Genomic DNA, 25,436 nt, shown 5'->3' with positions numbered 1-25,436 from the left:
ACAAATTCCATTTTCACACCCTTCCAAAAATGAGAGGCATGCCAAACCTGCCACACAATCAAAGGGCAGAGGCACAAAGGCAAATTACAGATCTCATAAACATGAAAGCTATTCAAGAGGTACCTACGCATGAACAAGGTCAAGGTTTTTATTCCAGGCTATTTCTGGTGCCAAGGAAGGGAAAAGATTGGAGACCTATTTTGGACCTATCCATCCTAAACACATTTCTACTGCACCAAAATTCAAGATGCTCACTCTACAGCAACTTCTTCCCATGCTGGGCAAGGAGTCTTGGCTGGTAACATTGGACCTCAAGGAGGCATACCTGCATGTCCCAGTCAGACAAAATTGCAGAAGGTACCTCAGATTTCTTGCAGGTTCAACCCATTATCAATTCTCTGCATTGCCCTTTGGCTTATCTACTGCGCCCAGAGTATTCACGAAATGCCTGGCATCAGTAATTGCCTACTGCAGACTTCAAGGGATACAAATATACCCCTATTTGGACGACTGCCTGATCCAAGCGGACAGCAAGCACATTCTTCTGAAACATCTGGCTTATGTAATAATGTTGTTGAACTCTCTGGGATACACAGTCAACAAAAAGAAATCAAGGCTAATACCCTCTCGGAAGATAATTTTCCTGGGTGCCAATTTGGACACAAACACCCAGATGGCCCACCTCATGCCAGAGAAGCAGGGGCAACTAATTCAATACTTCAGAACACTAGCAAATTGCACCAGGCTGACTGCAAGGAAAGTCCTGCAGGCTCTGGGATTCATGGCATCTTGCATCTTACTAATCCCATGTGCAAAGCTGCATATGAGGAAACTTCAATGGTACCTGAAAAACATATGGTCTCAACACAGCCACAGTTTGGAAACAATAATACCACTAATTCCATGTCTGCAAAAGGAATTTCTGTGGTGGGCTCACGCATGTCAAACAAACACAGGTCTTCCATTCAGCAAGCCTCAAGCAAATCAAGTCATCACAACAGACGCCTCGGACTACGCCTGGGGGGCGCACATGACAGATCGGTGCATTCAGGGCAAATGGTCCCAAAAAGAAAAGCACCTTCACATCAATCAAAAAGAAATGCTAGCAGTAATAAATGCCATTATAGCTTTCAAGGACCTTCTACAACCAGGTCAACTATTGATAAGAACAGACAACACCACATTTATGTGGTACATAAACAAACAGGGAGGAACACATTCTTACCCCCTATGCAGACTGGCCATGTCACTTTGGAACATGGCCATGGACTTACAAATGGAACTACAAGCACAGTACTTGCCAGGCAAGGAAAACACGCTGGCAGACAACCTAAGCAGGAATATGACAGATCCACACGAATGGAAATTGCATCCAAAAGTTTTTACAGAAATAATCCAAGAATGGGGAAGGCCAGACATAGATCTCTTTCCCTCCCACAAAAATCATCAATTGACAAAATTCTGCTCAAGGATTTTCCATCCAAAGGCCTGGAGAGTGGACGCTCTCTCTTTCAGTTGGACATCAATGACAGTTTATGCCTTCCCACCTCTTCCTCTGCTGCCCAAAGTTCTATTGAAAACCAAAGCAGACAGACCAAAGATGATTCTCATTGCTCCGGACTGGCCAAGGCAACACTGGTACCCACTCCTGAGGAGCCTGACGCATTCCCCACCATGGACCCTGCCTCTAATGCCTCTTCTTCTGACTCAGCACAGCTTCAAAACACTTCACAGCCATCTAAAAGCACTCAATCTAGCCGCATGGAAAATTCCTTAGCATCACAACAGGCCCTACTTTCCAAGGAGGTGCAGGATGTCATTTTGGAGGCCAGAAGGCCATCAACTAGAAAAGCTTACTCCGCAAAATGGAAACGTTTTTGTGTCTGGAATGAGGAAAAGGGCCAGGATCCTGGAAAACTGAATTTACCTCAAATACTACAATATTTGGCTGAACTGCTAAGCAGTGGACTTTCATTCTCCTCCATCAAAATCCATGCCTCAGCCATTTCTGCAGAATACAACACTGATCCACCTTTATTCTCTCACCCTCTCTTAAGACAGTTCCTCAGAGGGGCTAAGAATTTAAGACCTCCAAGGAAACAACCAATACCTGCTTGGGATCTTAATTTCATTCTGGAAAAACTGACCTTGCCTCCCTTTGAGCCAGCTGCCTCATCAGATTTGCAATATTTGTCCTGGAAAACAGCTTTCCTTCTGGCTATCACCTCAGCTCGTAGAGTTTCAGAACTACAGGCTCTCATGGCTGTCCAGCCTTTTATCATCTTCCATCAGGACAGAGTTTCCTTACGAACCAACCCCTCCTTTATGCCTAAAGTGGTATCCAGGGTAGCTTTAAATCAGGCCATACATTTACCTTCTTTTTATCCTAATCCTCAAAACAAAGGGGAGAAATTACTACATTCCTTGGACATCCACAGACAACTGCGTTATTATTTGGACAGAACAAAGCCTTTCAGAATATCAGAACAGCTCTTTGTGTCCTATGCGGTAGGAGCTCAAGGAAAGCCAATTTCCAAACAGACAATCTCAAAATGGATAGCCCACTGCATACGCTTTTGCTATTCCTTTCATGGCAAAACAGTACCTACAGGCATTACAACTCATTCCACCAGGGCCACAGCCACTTCTGCAGCCTTCCTCAGAGGAGTTCCTACCTAGGATATTTTGGAAGCAGCCACTTGGAGTTCTGTGCATACCTTCTGCAAGCACTACAACCTATCATTATACTCCAAATCTAGAGCAGGCTTTGCCACTGCAGCCTTGCAGGGCATTTTGGCTCCTCCTAGTTCCACCTAGTGCCTACCACCCCTTCTTAGCTTTGGGATTCTACCCATCTGTTATGACTGCAGCTGTATTAGCACTCGAACATCTACATTTATGGTAGGTACAAAACTGTACTTTGGCAACACTAGATTTAAAAAAGTGTACCTGCACATCCCAATCAGGGAATCTTGCAGAAGATACCTACGCTTCAAAGCAGGCTACACGCACTATTAGTTCTCTGCACTGCCCTTTGGCTTGTCTACTGCGTCCAGGGTATTCACAAAGTGCCTAGTTCCAGTTATTGCATTTTGCAGGCAAAGAAGTATTCAAATATACCCATACCTGGACGATTGTCTAATTTAGGCAGAAAGCCAGGACATACTTTTGAATCATCTGGCCTTTGTACAAAGGGTTCTAAACTTTCTGGGGTACACCATAAACGAAAAGAAATCACACCTGGTACCCTGTCAACAAATTATATTCCTGGGAGCAAGCTTGAATGCACCTTCCCAGATGGCTTACCTCATGCCAGAGAAACAAATTCATTTGACAACCTACTTCAAACAAGTGGCCACAAAAACCTTGCTATCTGCAAGACAAATACTGTAAGCCTTGGGGTTCATGGCCTCCTGCATTCTTCTAATTCCATGTGCAAGACTGCATATGAGGAAACTACAGTGGTATCTAAAAAGCCTATGGTGTCAACATTCTCAGTACCTATAAACAATGATTCCTATCATACCTTGCCTACACCTAGAGTTCCTTTGGTGGGCAGAGGCCTACCACCAAAACAAGGGACTACCTTTTACACCACCCCCTGCCGCCCAAACCCTAACAACAGATGCATCAGACTATGCGTGGGGGGGCTCACCTGGCAGGGAAGTGCATTCAAGGCAAATGGAACCCAAGTCAAATGCACCTGCATATCAATCAAAAAGGAATGTTAGCTGTACAGAATGCTCTGACAGCCTTTAAGGACCACATTCTTCCAGGACAACTAATGATAAAGACGGCCAACACCAGTATTATGTGGTACATAAACAAGCAGGGGGGTTACACATTCTTACCCCCTCTGCAGACTAGCCATGGCATTGTGGAACACAGCCTTGAGCTACCAAGTGCACCTACAAGCTCAATTCCTGCCAGGAAAATTAAATACACTGGAAGATGGACTAAGCAGAAACCTCATGGACCCACACGAGTGGAAACTGGAACCAAGGATTTTTAACATGTTGACAAGCAAATGGTGGAGACCAGATATAGACCTGTTTGCCTCTCCCCAGAACTACCAATTGTACAAATTTTGCACAAGGACTCCCCACAAACAAGCCTGGAAAGTGGATGCTCTGTCCTTCAGCTGGAAAAACCTATCAGTCTATGCCTCCCCCCCTCTGCCTCTGCTCTCCAAAGTACTACTAAAAATCAAACAGGACAAACCAAGGATGATTTTCATTGCTCCAGACTGGCCACGCCAACACTGGTACCCCCTCCTGCGCAGTGTGTCACGGTTATCTCCATGGCACCTGCCTCAGACTCCTTCCCTGTTGTCTCAGCAGGAGAACCAGATTCTGCACCCATAGCTTCTAACACTGAACCTTGCAGCCTGGCTAATTACTTACTTTCTCCTTTATCATCCCTCAGCAAACCTGTGATGGATATAATTTTAGAGGCAAGGAGGTGTAGCACTAAAAAATCTTAAGGTGAAAAATGGAAAAGATTCTGTGCCTGGAACCAATCTCAAGGGATGAGCACAGCAGCTCCCAATTTACGTCAGATTTTACAATACTTAACTGAGATGCTTCACAAGGGCCTGTCTTTTTCCTCCATTAAAATCCACGCCTCAGCCATTTCAGCTCATTATAACACAGAACTTCCCCTCTTCTCTCATCCACTGCTCAAGCAGTTCCTCAGAGGGGCCAAAAATTTGAGACCACCCAGGAGAGCTCCAACCCTAGCCTGGGCTCTTAACTTTGTCCTGGAGAAACTCACTCTACCTCCTTTCAAGCCAGCTGCTACTGCAGACTTAAAATTTCTTTCTTGGAAAACAACTTTCATTTTAGCAAGCACTTCACCTAGAAGGGTATCTGAATTACATGCCCTTATGGCAGTGGAGCCTTTCATCATCTTTCATGCGGACAGGGTGTCCCTCAGAACCAATCCATCCCTCATGTCCAAGGTGGCATCCTGTGTGACTCTTAATCAGTCCATTTATTTGCCAACCTTCTTTCCCAATCCACAGAATAAAGGGGAACCGGATACTGCATTCCTTAGATGTGCACAGACAACTTAGATTCTACTTGGACAGGACTAAACCTCAAAGGAAATCTGAACAACTGCTTGTGGCATTTGCTACAGCGGCAGAGGGGAAGGCTGTTTTAAAGCAAATCATTTCTAAATGGACAAGCCATTGCATTCATTTCTGCTATAAGCACCATGGAAAACCTATCCCCCAGGGGGATCAGACCTCACTCCCCCAGGGCTGCATCTACCTCTACAGCCTTTCTCAGAGGCGTCCCTACCAGGGACATCCTCGAAGCTGCTACCTGGAGTTCTGTACATGCTTTCACCAAGCATTATCATTTGCCAATTTTCTCCAAATCCAGAGCTGGCTTTGCCACTGCAGCCTTGCAGGGCCTTATAGCTGGCCCTAATGCTATCTAAATTCCTCCTCCCTACGATAGCTTTGGGACTCTACCCAAATGTAATGACTGCAACAGTGAAACACAAAGAACATAGTACAGTTGTGTACACTTACCATAAATGTAGATGTTCGAGTGTATTCACTGTTGCAGTCCTGGTTACCCTCCCTCCAGCCCCCTAACTTCTTTTGGCTATACCTCTACTTTCCTTTACTATGCTTAAAAGCCTTTTTGGTGTATTTGCTTTTTTTTTTGGAGTTATATGTTTGTACTTTTATATTTAATTGCTTCCCATTAGAGGGGCACCTGACATCTGGGGCAAGAAAAACTGATGTAATGGTGTTGGCTGCATGCTTTATACCCCTGAATACCTGACGTCATGGAAGATGAGACAGCAACCGATGTAGGGCCCAAGACTCTGATAATCAGGCCAACTGAGGGCTACTGCAAGCAGATAACCCAAATGTGATGACTGCAACAGTGAATACACTCAACGATCTACATTTATGTTATGTGTGCACAACTGTACTTTCTGGAAAGAGTTAGTCATTGCTGTTGTAAGTGTGCATGTCTATGGTTTACAATTTAGGTATTTTGAAATTCAGCATTGTAAGCATTCAGTGAAATGAGATTCATTCAAATGAGTTTTCATTATTTTGAAAATTAGGTATTTTGGTTTCGGTGAAATGAAGTTCTGTCAAATGAATTTTTTGTCATGTGAAGTAGATCCTCAACACATACATACATATATGCACATACACACACACACACACACACACACACATATATATATATATATATATATATATATATATATATATGTGTATACACGCATAACACACATATGTATCTATGTATATGAAAATATGCATCTATGGGAACATTTGATTCCCTATGTGCCCCCCAAATATAGTCATATATATATATATATATATCTATACACACACACACACACACACTTTGTAAGTATTTACCTTTTTAGTACATGTTAGCATTAATATGCAGAGTGTCTACAAAAATAGAAAGTCGTTATGAATTTATTTTTTTTGCTTGGTGGGGGGGGGCAGCAGCCTGTACCTTAAGCCAACCCTGCCCTGGGTGAATTTGAAGCATTGCCAGTTCGTCTGTTTGAATCTCTGAGATCTATAAGATAAAAGAACACTCTGATGATGACCCATGCAGACATTAGGAGGATATGCTGACTCCACACACTGAATGGTACTGAGAAGAAACCTAAAAACTGTGAGGCAGTAATGCCGACCACTGTGCCACCTGGATTGTATTTATTTACCACCACTACCTCTTGAACCAGTTAATTCAGCAGATTTTATATTGGGCAACAACACTTTTCGTCGCAACTAGTCAGAAGCAAGTAAATATCGACTATGTACAATGAAAAATCCAACACTGAAACACGGCCGCTGACATGCACTAACACTTCAGACAGGTTATGAAGTTCTAATAAACGAAGCCAATGTATAACAGAAAAATTTATTGTGAGCGCTTTCATGAACAAAGTCGCTTCATCAGACAATAACACATGTTCATTATTCCTCTTAAGTAATCAACATTCAAACTAACCGATCAAAATATAATTAAATGGTTACTAGGCAACAAGGAAACATTGTATATACTTCTATTCATAGTTGTTTACATTTTTCTACGCTGTTTAAGAATAGGTTTCAGTGATAGATAATCATTTAATCATTTTTCTGCATGCAATCCTAGTCTTAAAATCTGTTTCAATTCACAGTGTTCCGTGAGGTTCATTACATCACCCATTCACTTACGGTCATAAGTCACATCTGTTACCAAATTTAAAACAATGTGCGCCTCCCTCATTCAGTACATGTTTAGCTACAGCACTAAACTGTTGGCCTTTATGTATGCAGTGCAAATGATCACAGAGCCACTCCCTCAACTTTTTGTTTGACTTCCCAACATAAAATGCAGAACAGTGTATGCATTAAGCCAAATATACAATATTTTTAGTATTGGAGTTTGCATCAGTATGAAACTTAAGTTCTTTCCCTGTATCCGGATGAATAAACCTAGCTGTTGTATCAATATAATCACAAAACTCACAATTATAACATTTCCTTGAACCTTTACTCCTTGTAGCCTTCCTTACTTTCTTCTCCTCATAACCTTTAGGATAGTATAACATCCTTTTTAAGAAAATGTTGTTCTTATAATAAAAACCTTGGTTTCGTCCCAACAATGGCAGATATTCTTGGATTGCCATTCACTATATTCAAATGCTTGCTTATAAGCCACTTCAAAGCTATGGTATCTGAACTATATACTGTAGGGGCAAAATATATTCTTATCCCCAACCCTTGGTTCCTGTATTGTGCTTTCAAAGGGGGAAAAGTAAGGATTAGCCCTATTAGTGCGCATACTCTTAACTCTGGGTTTAACTGAAGACAACTCGTTAGTCTTATAACCTCGTATCCTAAATCTTAAATCCAATTCTTCCAGGTCATGACAAAAATCATTATCCGTTACATCTACCCTGGAAGTGCGCATAAACTGTCCAGTAACAACATTTCGAAAAACATGTGATGCATGCATACTAGAGCGATGTAATAATGAAAATCTATGACATTCCTTTCTGTATAGTTTCATGTAGGCTGACCTTCATTATCTCTACATATTTTAATATCTAAAAAAGTCAGTCTCAGTATCAGAGCTACTCATAGGAAAAGACTAAAAAAGAGAGAGAGAGAGAGAGCTATGCTCAATATACTTAAAAAATATATCCAGACGCTCTTGAGAGCCCTTCAATTAAATAAATATAGCGTCCACAAACCGACGATATAAAATTATATCTCCATCATATTCAGACAGGATTACCACACTTGTTTCCCATTGACCCATAACCATGTTGGCATAGCTGTTGGCACATCATGTGCCCATAGCTATGCCAGCACATTGCAGGAAATCATTTCCATTAAAAATACATTGTATTGCAAATCACAGTCTGTTAAAAAACATAATTCAATAAATCATGGGCTGTAAGTACTAAATCTATATAAAAAAAGACATCATTTTTATACCTTACAACTTTAGGTATCACTAAAAAGCGATTTAACGTCAATTCTTACCATGTGATAATTGATACTTGTAGACAATTTATTTGTATGCTCTTATAACTCATGACAAAATTGTCTTGTATCATACAAAACATACTCTTAATTTTGCAAAACTGAACTTAAAAAGCATTCCAAGTAAATAGATGCTTGTTCAGTAATCCAGCCTGCACCCGCAACTGTGGGGCAGAATGGAGGAATAGTGGAGTGGTTGTGTATTTTTGGCATAGTCAACAGTGAATAGTAGGTTCTTCCACTTTTAAATATTCAAATATGTCTCTATATCCTGTCTGGTAAAATACTCATATAAGATGTCTCTATGTTCTTGGCAAAGTCTACTTATCTCAAAACGAGTAATAGACCTATACGTATATTTGTCTTTTAACATCCTATTCATGGAATTTATAATACAACAAAGCGTCCGTAATGACAATAGAGCCACCCTCAGCAGGCCGAATCACAGTACTCTTGTCCGATTTAAGTTCATGTAAAGCTCGTTTCTCATCCAGAATCATATTGAAGAACTTATTCTTTCTGCTATCATTATTAAAAATTCATATATTTTTTTTTCAGGTAGTTGGACAAATGCATCTACTAACAGATGACTGTGAGGTGTATATAAATTTGGTTTCTTAAATGTGTCAAATTCTTTCAGAAAATTCATTCTGAAAAATGGTCTTAAGAGTTATATTAGGAGCAAATAATTGTAAAATTGGTAATTTATTGTGCTAAATCACCTTGTTTTGAAGGGATAAAAGAAATTCCCTTTGTAAAATATATATATTTTTTTATTTATTTAACATTTGTTAACTGGGAAAGTTCGACTGGACGCAAGTCCTTTTTCACCGGAGGCCCGGGGAAACAAGCTCCACTTAAAAAAATAATACATACAAATAATACAAGTGCAGTAGATCAATACCGCAAATGTACAATAGAATATAGTCATCACAGTAAGACATAACTAAAAATATAGAATATAGGACACAGTGTAATTAGAAACATTATACTGAACTGTGATACAAGGCAAGATTAAAACTTTAGAGTATAGGACAGAGCTTGACGTGGCAGAGTTGAAGATGTTAAGATTTGCACTGGGTGTGACAAGGATGGACAGGATTAGGAATAAGTATATTAGAGGGTCAGCCCAGGTTGGAAGGTTTGGAGACAAATCCAGAGAGGCAAGATTACGTTGGTTTGGACATGTGCTGAGAAGGGATGCAGAGTATATTGGGAAAAAGATGCTAAGGATGAACCTGCCAGGTAACAGGAAAAGAGGAAGGCCTAAGATGAGGTTTATGGATGTGGTGAGAGAGGATATGCAGGTGGTTGGTGTGACAGAGCAAGATGCAGAGGACAGGAGGAAATGGAAACAGTTGATATGCTGTGGCGACCCCTAACGGGAGCAGCCGAAAGTAGTAGTATAGGACACTTAGTTTAATTAGAAATATACTACTAAATTTTAATTAGAAATATACGACTAAATTTTAATACAAGGTATTATTTATGTCCTGCATTTTGTGTATGACTGTTGAGAGACTCTCATATAAATTCAGCTTAGAAAAACATACTGGATTAATACCTCCGCTTTGGTCAAAACTCTTAACTCAGAAATTCCAGATCAGTTTTTCTTTACAGCCCAGATTCTCTTGATGGACTGATGCATTTCTCTGGTAGGTGGATATTTTCTTTTGGTCCTGCCCTGACTCTGCAAGTGTTCTTTGGAAGGTGGACATTCCTTTCTTATAGGAAGGGGTAGAATAAAAACAACCACCCCCTTCGGTGTTACTTTCCTATGTACCACAGGTTTAGTGTCGTTCCTTGAATGCTGAGCTGATACATCGTCAGCTGTAGCTAACACAGTTGGATTTTCTTGGGCCATAGGGGTTTTGTAAATGGATTGATAAGGGGGTATTACTGAGACATCCAAGTCTGAGGATGTTCATCGTGTTTCACTGTTGCAGTCATTACAGTTGGGGTTATCCTGTTGGCAGGCTACCCGCAGTCGTCCCGAGTACCAAAGTCTAGGTCCGGCGTTGGTTGCTGTCGCCGCCTCCCTGACGTCAGTGCTCCAGGGGTATAAAAGATGCAGCCGACGCCATTTTCTTCAGTTTTTCTTGCCCCAGGTGCCCCTAAAATGGTAGGCTAAATTATGCCAATAAGCATGCATGCACGGTACACGAAGCAAAAGCAGTTCGCAAGTGCCGGTCGGCCGACTCCTGAGATTTTCAAATTCGAATTTCAGATCCGGAGTCTTCATTAAAGCTAAGTACCTGCAGCATATGCCACTAGAAGTTGTTCAGTCTTTCTGAAAGCTTTGGTTCTGTCCAAGTAGAAGCGTAGCTGCCTGTGAATGTCCAAAGAATGCAGAATTCTCTCACACTTATACTGTGGGTTTGGATAAAAGGTAGGCAAATTAATTGTTTGGTTAAGGGCCACACTGGACACTACCTTAGGCATAAATGTAGGGTTTTTCTTCAGAGAAACCCTGTCAGGATGGAAAGTTATAAAAGGTTCCACAGCCATGAGTGCCTGTAACTCTGAGACTCGTATAGCGGAGGTTATTGCTAGGAGCAGAGCTGTTTTCCAGGATAAGAATTTTATATCAGCTGCAGAGGCTGGCTCAGACGGAGACGTCGTCATTGTCAGTTGTAGCTAACACAGTTGGATTTTCTTGGGCCATAGGGGTTTTGTAAATGGATTGATAAGGGGATATTACTGAGACATCCAAGTCTGAGGTTATCTTAACAACAAATTGGATGGATTTAACTTGCTCATCTTGCACTGCAAAAACATTCTGTGGCCACATAAACATGATTACTACTAATGTCCCTTTTTAACTTCTTTCTCTTTTGTTGCAAAAGCTTATTTTCATATAGAAAAACACTGTCTATTATCTCACTGAGCAGTATATCCGCTTCATCCTCAGGCACAAATCTGTAGAGTTCAGTTTGTTGTGCATTAATCTTATCAGTCAAATCCTTCTCCTGAGGCTTAAAATATTCTATTAGAAGCTGCATATATTGTATACTTGTATCCAAATTAGTATGTTGCCACTTAGCATTGAGGTCAGGATAAGCATCCCCCCATGGGTGGGCATTTTGAACATGTGTAGACCCCAAGGAACTACGCTTAAATGTATACAAGCCTCAAAGTGTAGCCTTTGAATTTATAGTCATTTTAGACGATGTAGCTTATTCTCCAAGTCAGGTAACTTAGTTTTAAACAAATAAGTCACTTTAGAGTCCTCAACTTCATAAGCAGCCTTCCGGATATCTTCACTTAACAATGGATTAGAATTCATTTGCATAAACTTAGGTAATCTCTCACCCATATGTAGGTTACTGTTCTGTTGTGGATTAAAATCCAACTCCAAATCAATGGGGGCTCCTTCAGCCATGCTCGTGGCAGAAAGAGAATAATGCAATATTCAGCAACAAACAACAACAATTTTCATCACAATTAATGGGGTCAGAAGCGAGTAAATATTGACTATGTAAAATGAAGAATCCAACACCGAAACATGGCCGCTAACATGCACCAAGTCTTCATACGGGTTATGAAGTTGTAATAAACAAAGCTAATGTATAAAATAATTTGTGAGCACTTTCGCAAATGAAGTTGCTTCATCAGACAATAACACATGATTTCTCTTAAATCAATTAACATTCAAACTAACCAATCAAAATATAATTGCATGGTTACTAGGCAACAAGGGAAACATTGTATATCCCTCCATTCATAGATGTTTTAGTCTACACTGTTTAAGAAGAGGTTTCAGTGATAGATGATCATTTAACCCTTTTCCTGCATGCGATCTAAGTCTTAAAATTCATTTCAGTTCACGATCTTCCATGAGGTTCACTCTATCACCCATTCGCTTACCCTCATAAATCACATCTATTACCATCAATTTAAAACTTTATATTGGAGAAACTGTTCTTGGTTCCAGTCATCCTAAGGTGAATGATTTCTAAGTCGTAAGCATTGATATGTAAAGAGTATCATATAGTTTTGAGGAAGAACAAGAGCTGCTTTGAGAGCAAACCTCTTTTTGTACTTTAAGTAGTGAAACGTTTTGTGTGGTTTTGCCTTAAACCTACTGGCTTGCTTTCAGCTTTACTGTTTAGTGCTTACGGTGAGGTTTATCATTTTGGTAGTGTATGTGCTGTTTCTTCTTATCAGGCTACGGTAGCTTACCATAAGAGCATTTGTTAGAGTAGGTCAGTCAGCCTCTTCTGGGGGAACAGTGAGAGTCAGAAGGTGCACTTCGTTTTATAGCTGAACTGCAATTTTATGGTCGCTGTGGTGCAAAATCACATCAATTTGCCTATACGAATGATGGCAGAAAAGGTACAACTGAAAGACTGACATCCACCTTTGGCTTAAACCCAGTCATGTAGTTTCCTGCGATAATTGTCCTAGTGTTCAGACATATAGTCGCACAATTGTAGTTGCTGTACCAGGTGATCTTTGATTGAACCAGTACTACCTTTGCGCCTGTGTTAGTTATGTTGCTGCCTTGTGCTTGGACAGTCCGCCTATCTAGTGGCTGCATTACATTTTCCTATAAGTTGGGTATGTAAGTATTTGTGTAGGCATTAGATCTGTGTTTTTTTCATGATTTTCAGAAAGTGAGTTACTGACACCTCCACCTCAAAGCTGAGGAACAAAAAAAAAGGTCAAAAGGTCTTATGCTAATGACTTCAGCTGTGACCTCACCATCAGCATTTGCCAATACCTTGCACATCGGGCAGCCTACCTTAGTTAACTTTCCGTTTCATTCTTCAGAGTGCAATATGTGACATTTTAGAGTGCTTCAGCACAGAGTGGGGTATGTGAGCTTCTTCACAGAAATTTGACTTCTGTGCTCAACACTCATAACGACAGTCACAAGAGTGAGTTAAAAACACTGGCGGATAAAAGAAAAACACTGAAAAGGTGTTTTTGAATGGGGGCTTTGCCCCTTTCTGCCATCCTATCACACCTGTGCTGTACATATATTTACATATTAATGCCAAGATAACCATATCTCTGAGAATGTTGAAATCCTCAACGTACTGCAGTTTCAAGTCATAGAAAAATATTATTGATTGCACATTATTGGTCATCTCTAACATATTGCATTTAAAAAGACTAGCAGCTATGTACTTGCCCCAAATGGAGCAGCTCCCAGAGGAAAACTGCTGAGGTGAAACAGAAGAAAGGAGAAGCCCTGTCAAAAGTCTGCTGATATACAGTATGAATGGATGTTTTGTTTCTCTCTGTTGCTTCTCCATTGTTATTAAAATTGTCTTGTAAAAAATGTAATTTTTTTTTTGTTGTGCTCGGTTCCATAATACTGTAAGTTATGATTGAAAAAATTTCCTTGCTTATCTCTCCTGTATCTGTAGTTTAGATTTTTCTCCTCCTGCATACCCTCCATGTATCAAAACATTGCCAGTGTTGAGTGTGTGATACATGTACAGACAGACGTACACAAACACTCTTCATCTTGTATATTTGCCTATATCTTTGGAATAGAAATGAGGCCCTGACTGCAACATAGACATCCCAAGTTCAGTTAACAGTTCGGATACTGGAGATGCCAATGGAGGGGATTAGAATTTTGTCAGTTAACACATGCCAGTGGGAGGGGTTGGGGTGGGTAGCTTGCCTAAGCACGCAAGGCTTTTGAACATGTGTTGGACCAGGGTCATGCAAGAGTATGCCTTGAGCCTATTGCACACCTCACTTGGGTACTTTGGACAAGTTGCAAGTAGGGCATAATTTAACAAATAAAAACCCTGATGGGGTGCCTGGAATACTGCTTAAGGATGGACTGTCAGCAGGAAATTAACTGAAAGACAGCTGTTACCTAGTAGGGAGTGAAATGTCCGCCAGTACATTATTTAGGATTGAGGGGTAGCAAGCACTGGGGATCAAAATTAAAAAAAACAAGTGCGTGTTGTTTTTTGCTGTAAAAGGCATTCCCAGCTGTTACTGTTACTTGTAAAACATGTACGAGATCCTTTTCCAATATATCCACTGCATGTAGCATTTTATAGTAGTCATAACTTAATTTATGTAATAATAATAGTGGAGCTGTATTGTTCCAGGGTGATAGTATTGTATTGACATGTAAAATGCCTTTTTACCAGTCTTGGATTGTGAAAATAGTTATTGTATTTATTTGAATTTTTTTTTTGAGAATTTTCTGAACACAGGTAATTTGTCAAACTATGTATTTGCGTTTTGGGGTGGTTCTTCTTTAGTTATGTAAATGTTACTTATTTAACTGTTTTTTCAGTCATCACAGGGTGTAAAAAGCTACTTGAAAAACAATTTACATTGTACTTTTTTTTCCCTTAACACCAGGAGATCAGCAGGCCGAATTCCCCCTCAGAGGGTGAAGGAGAAAGTTCAGACAGTCGCAGCGTTAATGATGAAGGAAGCAGTGATCCAAAGGACATAGATCAGGATAATCGTAGCACTTCACCTAGTATTCCCAGCCCGCAGGACAATGAGAGCGACTCTGACTCTTCAGCCCAACAGCAAGTACTGGCAGCACAGCCTGCATTACTTCAGACTCAGAATGGCACATGTGGACAAGCTCAGCTACCTTCTGCACCCTCACAGATACCAGCTGCAGTGCCAGCATCTGTCACTCCAACAGCATTACCTCAGATGTCACCTCCAGTGTCTCAGTCTCCTGTCCAACTACAGCCTCAGACTCACTCACTTATACAGCAAGCACCTCAGTTACATCCTCAGAGACTACCTTCACCACATCCATCAATGCAACCTCTAACACAGGGGCAGACCCAAGCTTCATCTCAGTGTCCATCTCAAGCACCTCTCCATGCCCAGGTCCAGCCTGTGTCCCACAATTTGCAGGGACAGCCACACATACAACACTCAGTACCTCCTCAGCCTTTTTCTGTTTCCTGTCAGTCATCACAGTCTCAGGTTCCTGCTTCACCTCAATCACAAGGTCAAGCACATCTACAAGTTCATTCTTCTGCACAAACACAGCCTCCACAGCCTCAACCTCCAAGAGAGCAGCCTCTGCCTACTGTATCAGTGGGTATGCCTCATATCAAACCTCCCCCTACTACACCCATTCCTCAGCTTCCTGTTCCTCAGTCTCATAAACACCCCCCACATCCTTCTGGTCCTTCCCCTTTCCAAATGAACTCTAATTTACCTCCTCCTCCAGCACTAAAGCCTCTGAGTTCGTTACCAACACATCATGCGCCATCTGCACACCCTCCTCCTTTGCAGCTTATGTCTCAGACCCAGCAGGCTGCTCCACCAGCTCAACCTCCGGTCCTCACTCAAGCCCAGAACCTGTCATCATCAGCAAATTATCCTCCATCTGGACTTCATCAGGTATCATCACAGCCGTCTTTTCCACAGCACGCATGTATGTCTGGTGGGCCACCTTCTATAACTCCAACATCAGTACCTTCGGTTTCTGCACCTTCATTGTTGCCTGGAATTCCACCTTCATCTTCAGTAACTACATCTGTTGCTTCCACTGGCATTGCTGCAGCTACAAGTTCTTCATCAGTTCCACCTATTCAGATTAAAGAAGAACCCCCTGATGATCTTGAAGAACCAGAAAGCCCACCACCTCCTCCTAGAAGCCCCTCTCCAGAGCCTACTGTTGTTGATACACCAAGCCACGCCAGTCAATCAGCAAGGTACAAATATTTATTGGACATTTTTATGACTTTAGGCATCATTGTCCTCCAGTCTTTCAAGCCAAAAAATAACAAAATTTAAAATCTAGTTTCCAGTTTTAGCATTTCAGAAATTTAGTTCTCCTTGTACATCGGATGGGCAGCCTCAAATTCTCTCCTGGTCTGTTCTGTCTTGCCCTCCTTGAGGTTAGAGGGGGAATTTTGTGTAAGGTTTTTTGGCTAAGCTTTAAGTGGTCTGCAGACTGATTTGGCTAGTACTTGCCTATGAACCTGCAAGTAGGAGAAAATGGAAAACAATGTAAATGGTGTAATATTCTCAGTGTAATTGTTTTAACAGTACAGAACTGTTTGCATTACTGCCAGCTATTTTTAAGATCGTCTTCCAGCTATTTATTACAGCTTGAGCTATTTTTATTGTATTCTTGCTATATGAACAGCTAACTTTGCTGTCTTACTCCAAACTTTTTTATTTTTTTTAAATGTTTAGGTTTTGTAAGCACCTGGATCGGGGCTATAACTCCTGTTCAAGAACAGACTTGTACTTCTTACCACTGTCAGGGTCAAAACTTGCCAAGAAAAGAGAAGAAGCACTGGAGAAGGCCAAGAGAGAAGCTGAGCAGAAAGCTCGGGAAGAGAGGGAACGGGAAAAAGAGAAAGAAAAGGAGAGGGAACGAGAAAGGGAAAGGGAGAGAGAGGCTGAAAGAGCAGCAGTACGTTTTTTTCTTATAAAAAGCTTCAGTGTATAGTTTTAGAATTGTCTTTTTTGTTATAGTTTTAAAATCAGTTTTCTTGACATGTGCATTGGAAAATGAAGTATTTGTTGATTTTGATTGATTTTCAGTAAAAATGCATAGAGTTCCCTAGTTCACTGCACTGTGGATTAATATGCCATTGGCCTTACCACCTGCTGTACAATTGACAGCAATTCATACAGTGCATTGATCTTATCCTTAGTGGTTCTTTGCTGGTGATTTAACGTTCTATGAGACTCTCTCCTCTAGAAGAGAAGTACTTTTTCTTCAGTCAGTGGCTGCCGCCTAGAAGTCAGGATAGTATTACAGTAGTATGCTTGAGATAATGGACTTTGTGTCACTAGAAGTGTCTGTGCTGAGTGATTATCGCACAGAACGTCCCTGACTGCAGCAGGAAGCATTCTAGAGAGATGATACTAAGATTATTTATACCTGCTTGAAAGGGACTGGATCAGTTCAAATTAGGTTCTGAAATAGTCACTGAATGCCTCCAGTCAGATCCTGTGACAGAGTATCAGTAAGAAAAAGGTAGAATCTAAAAATATTGGTTGATAGTGTGGAGACCTCTTGGCCCTTGACAAGTTTTTAGTAATGTTTTATAATACATTAGTTTTTCTTCATATTCCATAAGGTTAAAGTATTTTGGAATTCACAGTGAGAATTTCACACCAACCAGAATTGTATTTCTCTGTACTTTTCTAAAGTTTTCAGTAGGTCAACTTTCATGTGTGTTGAATATTGTATATAATTCCTGTATCGGCTGTTCATTTCCTTTTAAGAGCTGCAAAAATTAAGTACTGCTAAACTGTTAAGATTTGAAGTAGATATGAATCTGGTCAGGAACAAGTTCTTTTATTGCGAGTTATCTTCATTTTTTTAAATTGTATCCATTCAGAGTATAAAAGCCCTTTACTGTGTAGTTTAAAATGGATGGAATGCACTATGTTTTTAAAGCTTAGTATTGATGTTTGATTTATATTTTATCTGTAGCAGAAGGCATCCAGCTCTTCTCATGAGAGTCGTATTGGAGAACCTCAGCTTAGTGGGCCAACTCACATCAGGCCTTCATTTGAGCCTCCACCAACAACAATCGCAGCTGTACCTCCTTATATAGGACCAGATACACCAGCATTAAGAACTTTAAGCGAGTATGCCAGACCTCATGTAATGTCACCAACAAACCGCAGTCATCCCTTCTTTGTTCCTTTGAATCCTGCTGATCCTCTCCTGGCCTATCACATGCCTGGTCTGTACAATGTTGACCCAGCAATAAGGGAACGAGAGTTGCGGGAACGGGAAATGCGTGAAAGAGAAATCCGTGAAAGAGAGTTAAGAGAAAGAATGAAACCAGGTTTTGAAGTGAAGCCTCCTGAACTGGACGCACTGCATCCTGCTGCAAATCCCATGGAACATTTTGCTAGACATGGGGCATTAGCGCTTCCGCCAACAGCAGGACCTCATCCATTTGCTTCCTTCCACCCAGGTTTGCATCCTTTGGAAAGGGAGAGACTTGCACTTGCAGGTCCACAGTTGCGGCCTGAAATGAGCTATCCAGATAGACTGGCAGCAGAAAGAATACATGCCGAACGAATGGCATCTCTGACGAATGATCCTCTAGCTAGACTCCAGATGTTCAATGTGACGCCACATCATCACCAACATTCACACATACATTCACACCTACACCTCCATCAGCAGGACCCCTTACATCAAGGTAAGCCCATTGCAGTTTGAAAATACTTAGCAAAACATTTTTTCTGCACCTAAATTTCTCCAAAGGGGGAGGGTCATGCTGTGATAAATGTCGCCAGCTACACTTGATTGTATAAAATTAAACAAAAACAAAATGATGCCATGTTGGTCCCTAAAAGAGTCCTTGAAGCAGAGCTGTTTTGGAATTCTTAATTAAAGCTGTCTTCACAAGCAAAGTTCATGGGACCTTACCAAGTCACTGAAGGCATTAACATTTGATAATCAATTTTGTTGCCTCCTTTTTCTTTGTGGCAACTTAGTGGCTTCATTTATTAGTGCATCAACCTAGGCCAGAGTTGAGGGCCAAGCTGGGATCAGTGTTTGCTTGCTTGCCTGCCTGCTTAATGCCACAGTCTGCACTTGGCTGCACTGACTGGGGGTCTTGCTGATGGAGAAGGAATTGCTACATAAATTCAAAGTGATCTGTGAAAATTGTATGCTGCTGCTACTGTCAGTCTATTTTAAGCCCATTTCTCTGCACCCCATTGTTTTGAACAGTTAAAAAAGGGTTGTTGTTAGCTTAAGAATGTGGGGTATTTCATATGCTATAGAATGTAGTTAATACATCACTAGCACTGCTAATAGTGTCTACATTTACCACAGTCTGGTTTTTAAGCTAACCAAAGGTATCCTGTCACGTAGATATTGAAGGTCTGCATTCTGTAGTTTCATGTGAAATCCTTTGAAATGTGTACACATCTACATTCTTGGGCTGCTGTTGCTTTGCAGATGTTGCTTTAAAATGACTGTCTGTCTAGATGATATGTAGATAATAAAAGTAACTTTGCTTTTTAGTAGGGTGGTTAAGTTGTAAAAAAAAACAGGTTTAGTTATATTGCACGCATTTGAGTGTTTTGGATGTGTTAGTTTATATTTCCCTTATAGGTTCCTCAATTTTCTTCTATTACAAAAATTAATCTCTTAAAAAAACAAATAAATCACTAAATAAGTTAGCTGGTAATTTGACTTCCTTTTGGGTAGAGTTCTTTTTTGGTCACTGTTGCAGTCATAACCTGTAGGGATCATTGCTGCTGTATCAGTGTGATGTCTGACCTGACTTTCAGAGTTGAGTACTCTTTCACAATGGCCAAGCACATCTCGCTTTCCTTCATGATATCATCATGTACGTGTTGCCATCTTCAGTTCTTTCTTCCCATGTACGAATTCACTGGAAGACACTGGATTGCATTTTGTCAGTCCAAGCCTCTGATTGAAGAACGAGAGAAAATTAACAAATTGGTGACACTCTTTATTCCCTATCTTTGCATTTGTTAATTGCTTACAAGCAGGCATCCAGGAAATTAGCTTCTAGGCATAGAGTTGTATAGAATGTCCACTTCTGAGAATGCCACTAGGTGCAGTTGTGGGCACCCAGTACCTCATAAAGACATGTACATCCATTGCATTTTCTGACATGCTGACTGTATTATCTGGTACTGCATTACCCTGTTAGGGCCATCTTTCATGTCTGCTGACATGAAAAAGCAGGATGATGTGGATGGCCCGTCCACCCCCAAAAAGTGAAGCCCAGGAGGAGTAAAGCTCATAGAGCTTTCAAGTTCATTGGGAGACCCTTGGATCTGAGGTCACCAGCTGTAAGAAGACATTTGCAACAGCTTCCAGCCATGATGTGTGAATTTTGACTTCACCCATTGAGATGCCATCACCCTACTGGCTTCCTAGCACTTTCCACTGGACTGAAGATCAGGCCCCTTTGCTCTTCAAACATCAATCCCCAGTGTGTGTTCAGGACATGTGATTATTAAAAAAGAGGTGGATGCAGTCACCACAGTTATTGTCAGTGAAGACATCTGTACTCCCTCAAGTCAGAGTCCAGGGACATCCCTCAGGATGCCCAAATCTCCAACAGCTGCCCTTCCATGTAAGACCCCCCAGCACCAGTACCTAAGGAGCTGCTTATTCTCCAACAGTCTACTTGTTGGTGTGTATTACCCACATGACCCCAACTAGCCTCCCTTCTGGATTGGACTGAGTTGGCTCATTGTTTCCTCCAGTCTTCAGGTAGGTTCTGAACAGCCCTGAAAGAGGTCTCCTGTAAGAGAGAGAGAGACTCCTCTAATTCTGAAGAGGAATAAAAAGCCAATAGTGTTTCACTGTGAAATGGTCGCTGTGATCCTAACTGAACCACACACTGTGTGAAGAGCAGGGCTAACTAAATTTAAAGTGAACAGGCTAATTTTATAGATTTGTAACCTGTGGTGTTCCTGACTGATGCCTTTGTAAGCCAGTCTTCCTTAGGGAGAAGCAAGACACCAGTACTCATTTTAAAAGTTTTATTCACTGGATTTGTGTTCTTGTCCATACTGTATTTGTGGAAAGAGAAACTGTAGTGGGTATTTCTAGTCACATTCAGTTTTATGTCTGAAAGATGGTGGGCTATTCTAAATTTGACCTTATTGACAATGTTGCCCACAGAAAAACTGTTGCACTAGATGCATTCAGCTCTGTGGGCAGCATTCTCTGTTAGTTTCCATATGTGTTGTTTCAGTACTTTTTGTGTGAGACTGGGCATGTAAAGTGATTATTGTTATTTGCTTGGTTACAATATTTGCAGTCTGGTAGCCCACATTTGTAGGTACCTGTTTGTGCTACTAGACCTTTTTTCTCTTCTTTCTAACCAGCTTCTAATGCTCTCTGCATTTTTAAAAACAGTTTGGTAGAGGTCCCAGTATATTTGCCAGCTGCTTATTGTCTGAAAAGATTTCAGGTACTGCCCTCCTGATTTCCTTGTAACCTTTAGTGAACTTGATGGTGGCCGTCCTCCTTTTTATTCCTTTATCCTTGAAATCCCTGATTAAACTGTGGAACTGCCTAAGCTCTCCCCCTACGTGGTCCAACGCAGCAGGATTGTTGTTTGCATTGTGATCTTTTATTGGGTCTAAGATGCAGTGCAGCATTCTTTTGTTGCATCCCCTGGTGACGAAGTCCTTCTGTAAGTTGAGTTTGTAAAGGTCTGAATACTTAAGAAACACATGCGAGTCTCATTCCCTGAAATGTAATCACATTTATTTTCATAATTCGGGGGTGCATGCTACTGTTGTGTAGCAGTAAGATGTCCTGCTGTTCCAGTGTTGCAGTACTCTACATGTGGGTTTACTTTTCTTCCTTTCGCTTACGTCCGGCCAGTGTTCCCTTCGGGTGCATTGGGCATGTGACGTGGCAACAGGTACATGGGCCATAAAAGTGACATCTGCACGCACCAACCCTGAGAACTTTTCAGCCGCCAGTCATACACTAGGTGTTCCTGCTACTTGCTGATGTCGGATTAGAAATAATCAGATAAATACCCCACTGGGGAACCTTTCAGTCCTCCTTTTTTCTTAATATAGTTTATTCATGTCATCCGGAAGGGGCAAGTGTAAGTGTGGCCGGCAGATTCCCTACAGAGACTCCTTTTTTGTTTGGGTAAAGACCACTAGAACTGCCCTATTTGTCAGGCGTTCGTTCCCAAGACCTTACGTTGCCGTTTGCATGCTCTGAACCTTTACCTAGAGAATCAGTGGTTAAAGCAACTTGCATTAGGGATGGAAGGCGCTTCCGACACCTCGACAGAACTGCCTAAGAATAGGTCCAAATCCATGCAGCCTACCTCTTCTGTTGCGCCTCTACCACCCGTACCTCAGCATGTGGCTGACATCGGCCTGACAGACGAATCAGCTTCCGCCAGTCAGGGTAAAGCGGGTACCTACAAGGAAGCCGCACAATCCTGAGTGAACGGCACATCCGTAAAGGCATTACCAGCATCTGCCCCAGATGCCTGGGTTGAACCACTGCTCTCTGTGGGCCCTTCAGATTCCACTGATCCCATCCATTCCTCTGTCTTAAAGCTTTCTCCTACCCGGACACCAGCTAGGCCTCTTAAAAAGAAACAAAAGACCAAACATCTCTCTCTCCACCGTCTGAAAGCACACCCAGTTGGCAAGCCTTCAGTCAAAGCCTATTCAGTGCCTTCTTGGCCGTACACCCTACCTCAGTAGTAAGCCCTAGCGTATTCCCTCCGCTCCTAAGTCCTAGGCCTCAAACCTCGGGTACTGTAAGGATAGATGAAGAGGAACCTTCTAACTCCTCTTCAGAGGACTCCCTCTTCTACACTTCACAGATCTCCTCTCCCATGGGATATGGCTATCCAGAAGAAGACTCCATTGACCCTGACTCCCCAGTTGAGGATTTAAACTTTGGGGAAACCATCTGCAAAATGAAAGACCACTTTAAGTGGGAATCCACTGACATGACTGAGATCCACAACAGGTTCTGTGACCTTACACAGATGGACTCTCCCAGTTCTTCTGCTGTCACTCCTATTCTGCCAGCATTTCTGGATGCCTTTTCTTCAGCATTCCTCAACCCTGACTCACAACCTCCTGCCCCACACAGGGCTGATAGGTTATACAAAGTTCTTCTTAAGAGCCCTCCATCCCAGGAGACCACATATAAAATAGCCCCCACCGGCTAGAGCTTCTCCAGCCCCCAGCCAGAGGCCTCCCTTTCAGGATAGGGCAGGTAGTGTCTGACTACCCACCAGTCTTATTACCATCCCCTCCTTACCCCTCTACCCTTGTCTGCCCATTTCTCTCACTGTCTCCCTGTGTGGTCCCACGTTACCTCAGACAAATGGGTTCTTTCCATCATCCAGAACGGTTACTTTTATGACCTGGATCACCCCTCCAGTAAGAAAGGACTCACCTCAGCCCCCCCACCAGTCAGCTCCACCTCCTGCAACCCATACTGCAAGCTCTGCCGACTCAAGGCACCATAGAACCTGTGCCTCCAGAAGAAAAAGGAAGAGGTTTCTGTCCAGAATTTTTCTGGTACCCAGAAAGGATGGACCATGGAGACCTATACTAGATCTGTCTCATCTCAACCCTTTCCTAAAGGTCCCTACCATCAGGATGCCCACATTCAGGAAATATCTGAGGTTTTTGGCAGGCTCATCCCATTTTCAGTTCTCTCTTTGGGCTTTCCACTGCATCCATGGTATTCACAAAATGTCTGGCTCCAGTCATCACTTATTGCAGGACAAAGGGAATCCAAATATTCCCCTACCTAGATGGCCTGCTGATTCAGGCAGACAATCAGAAGGCCCTCCTTCACACTCTGCTTCTTCTGTCTCTATTGCTGTCTCTAGGATTTCAGATAAACTTCACAAAATCTCACCTGGAGCCCACACAGGACATTGTCTTCCTGGGGTGCAGGATTTTCACAGACCTCGTGAAGGCCTTCCTGCCACCAGACAAGGTGGTGTCCTTGACAAGACCATCTGCTCTGCGTCCTCCAAGCATCAAAACTGACAGCAAGGCAGTACTTGAGACTTCTGGGTTACATGGCAGCCACTATACCTATGCTCCCCTTAGCTGGCGTCCTCTCATGCAGCACACGTGTACAAAACACTGTTTTTGTTGTAACACTATTTTGAAGACTAACAAGATGCTGTATACTTTATTGGGATTCTGTTGTCTTATTTGGTAGCTGCAGGACCATTGGTCGTAATTAGCAAGTTTCTGTTGGGTCCACACCAGAGTTGCTTTTGTGGCCAGGTGATGTCACAGGGCTAATGTCCGCTAGGATTTATTGGGATTCTGTTATCTTATTTGGTAGCTGCAGGACCGTTGGTCATAATTAGCAGGGTTTCTGTTGGGTGCACACCACAGAGTTGCTTTTGTGGCCAGGTGATGTCACAGGGTTAATGTCCGCTAGGGTTTATTGGGATTGTTTGCCTCCTCCATCAACAAGCAACTTCCTGGCTTCTGCACCAGGACACCAGACCCCAAGGCACTGGCAACAGATGCCTTCTCCATTTCCTGGAAGGTGAAATTTCTGTATGCTTTCCCCCCTTCCCATTGATTCAAAAGGTGCTGCTGAAACTTCAGCAGAACAGACCAAAAATCTTGCTAGTGAATCCCTACTGCCCAAGGCAGCACTGGTTCCCCCTTCTCCTTCATTTGTCCAAGGGCAATCATCACAAGTTACCCCCCTCAGTGGACCTCCTCACACCACACAAGGGATCACAGATGCACCCACAGTGGCAGTCTCTGCACCTCACCCTGTGGTTGATTGATAGGATTCTGATCCCCTTCAGACACCTGTACAATGAAGACATGGTCAATGTCCTGCAGGAGGCTGGGAAACCTAACACAAGAAAATCTTACCTCTCAAAGTGGAAAAGGCTTTCCATGTGGTGTCACAAAAGACAGTGGGACCCGCTGGCAAGCGACATCCCTCTAATCCTCTCTTACCTGTGTTAACTATTGCAGGCAGGTCTGGCCTACACTTCTATAAACCACACTTGTCTGCAATCTCTGCCTGTCTTCCTCTGGATCCACCACTAGCATCCAGACTCCCCACCAAACTCTTCCTGAAAGGGGTACTTCACCTACCCCCCCCCCCCCCAGGAAACTGTCCCCTCCTCCCTCGGATCTTAACTGTGTACTGGAAAATCTCACCCTAGCTTCTTTTGAGCCAGCAGACAAAGCCTCCCTAAAACTTGCCACATGGAAAACTGTTTTATTGGTGGCTCTGACCTCAGCCAGGAGGGTCTCGGAGCTCTGATGGCTTACCCACCTTTCCTAGTCTTCCAACTTGACAGGCTTACTCTCAGAACTAACCTGTCCTTCATGCCCAGGGTGGTGAATGATCTATCTTTGAACCAGGCTATACATCTGCCCACCTTTTTCCCCAACCTGCAGGGGGGAAAGTGAGAGAGTACTCCATTCCCTA

At 42.2% G+C, this 25,436-nt stretch overlaps 1 protein-coding gene across 8 annotated transcripts in view; it reads left to right on the top strand.

Moving 5' to 3' along the window:
- Window positions 1–25,436, top strand: part of RERE (arginine-glutamic acid dipeptide repeats) — a 3,515,893-nt gene that overhangs the window by 3,328,159 nt on the left and 162,298 nt on the right. For 7 of the 8 annotated variants that reach the window (XM_044063104.1, XM_044063103.1, XM_044063106.1 and 4 more), the window contains 3 exons: window positions 14,870–16,197; window positions 16,685–16,907; window positions 17,940–18,663. In XM_044063104.1, the coding sequence (XP_043919039.1) occupies window positions 14,870–16,197; window positions 16,685–16,907; window positions 17,940–18,663 (2,275 nt within the window). The remainder of the gene's footprint in view (window positions 1–14,869; window positions 16,198–16,684; window positions 16,908–17,939; window positions 18,664–25,436) is intronic. The other variant, XM_044063108.1, reaches the window with a different exon arrangement.

This window comes from Protopterus annectens, chromosome 2.part1, assembly GCF_019279795.1.
Source record: "Protopterus annectens isolate FY-2018-M chromosome 2.part1, PAN1.0, whole genome shotgun sequence".
Taxonomy (NCBI): Eukaryota; Metazoa; Chordata; order Ceratodontiformes; family Protopteridae; genus Protopterus; species Protopterus annectens.
This window is presented reverse-complemented; position numbering and strand designations above follow the sequence as displayed.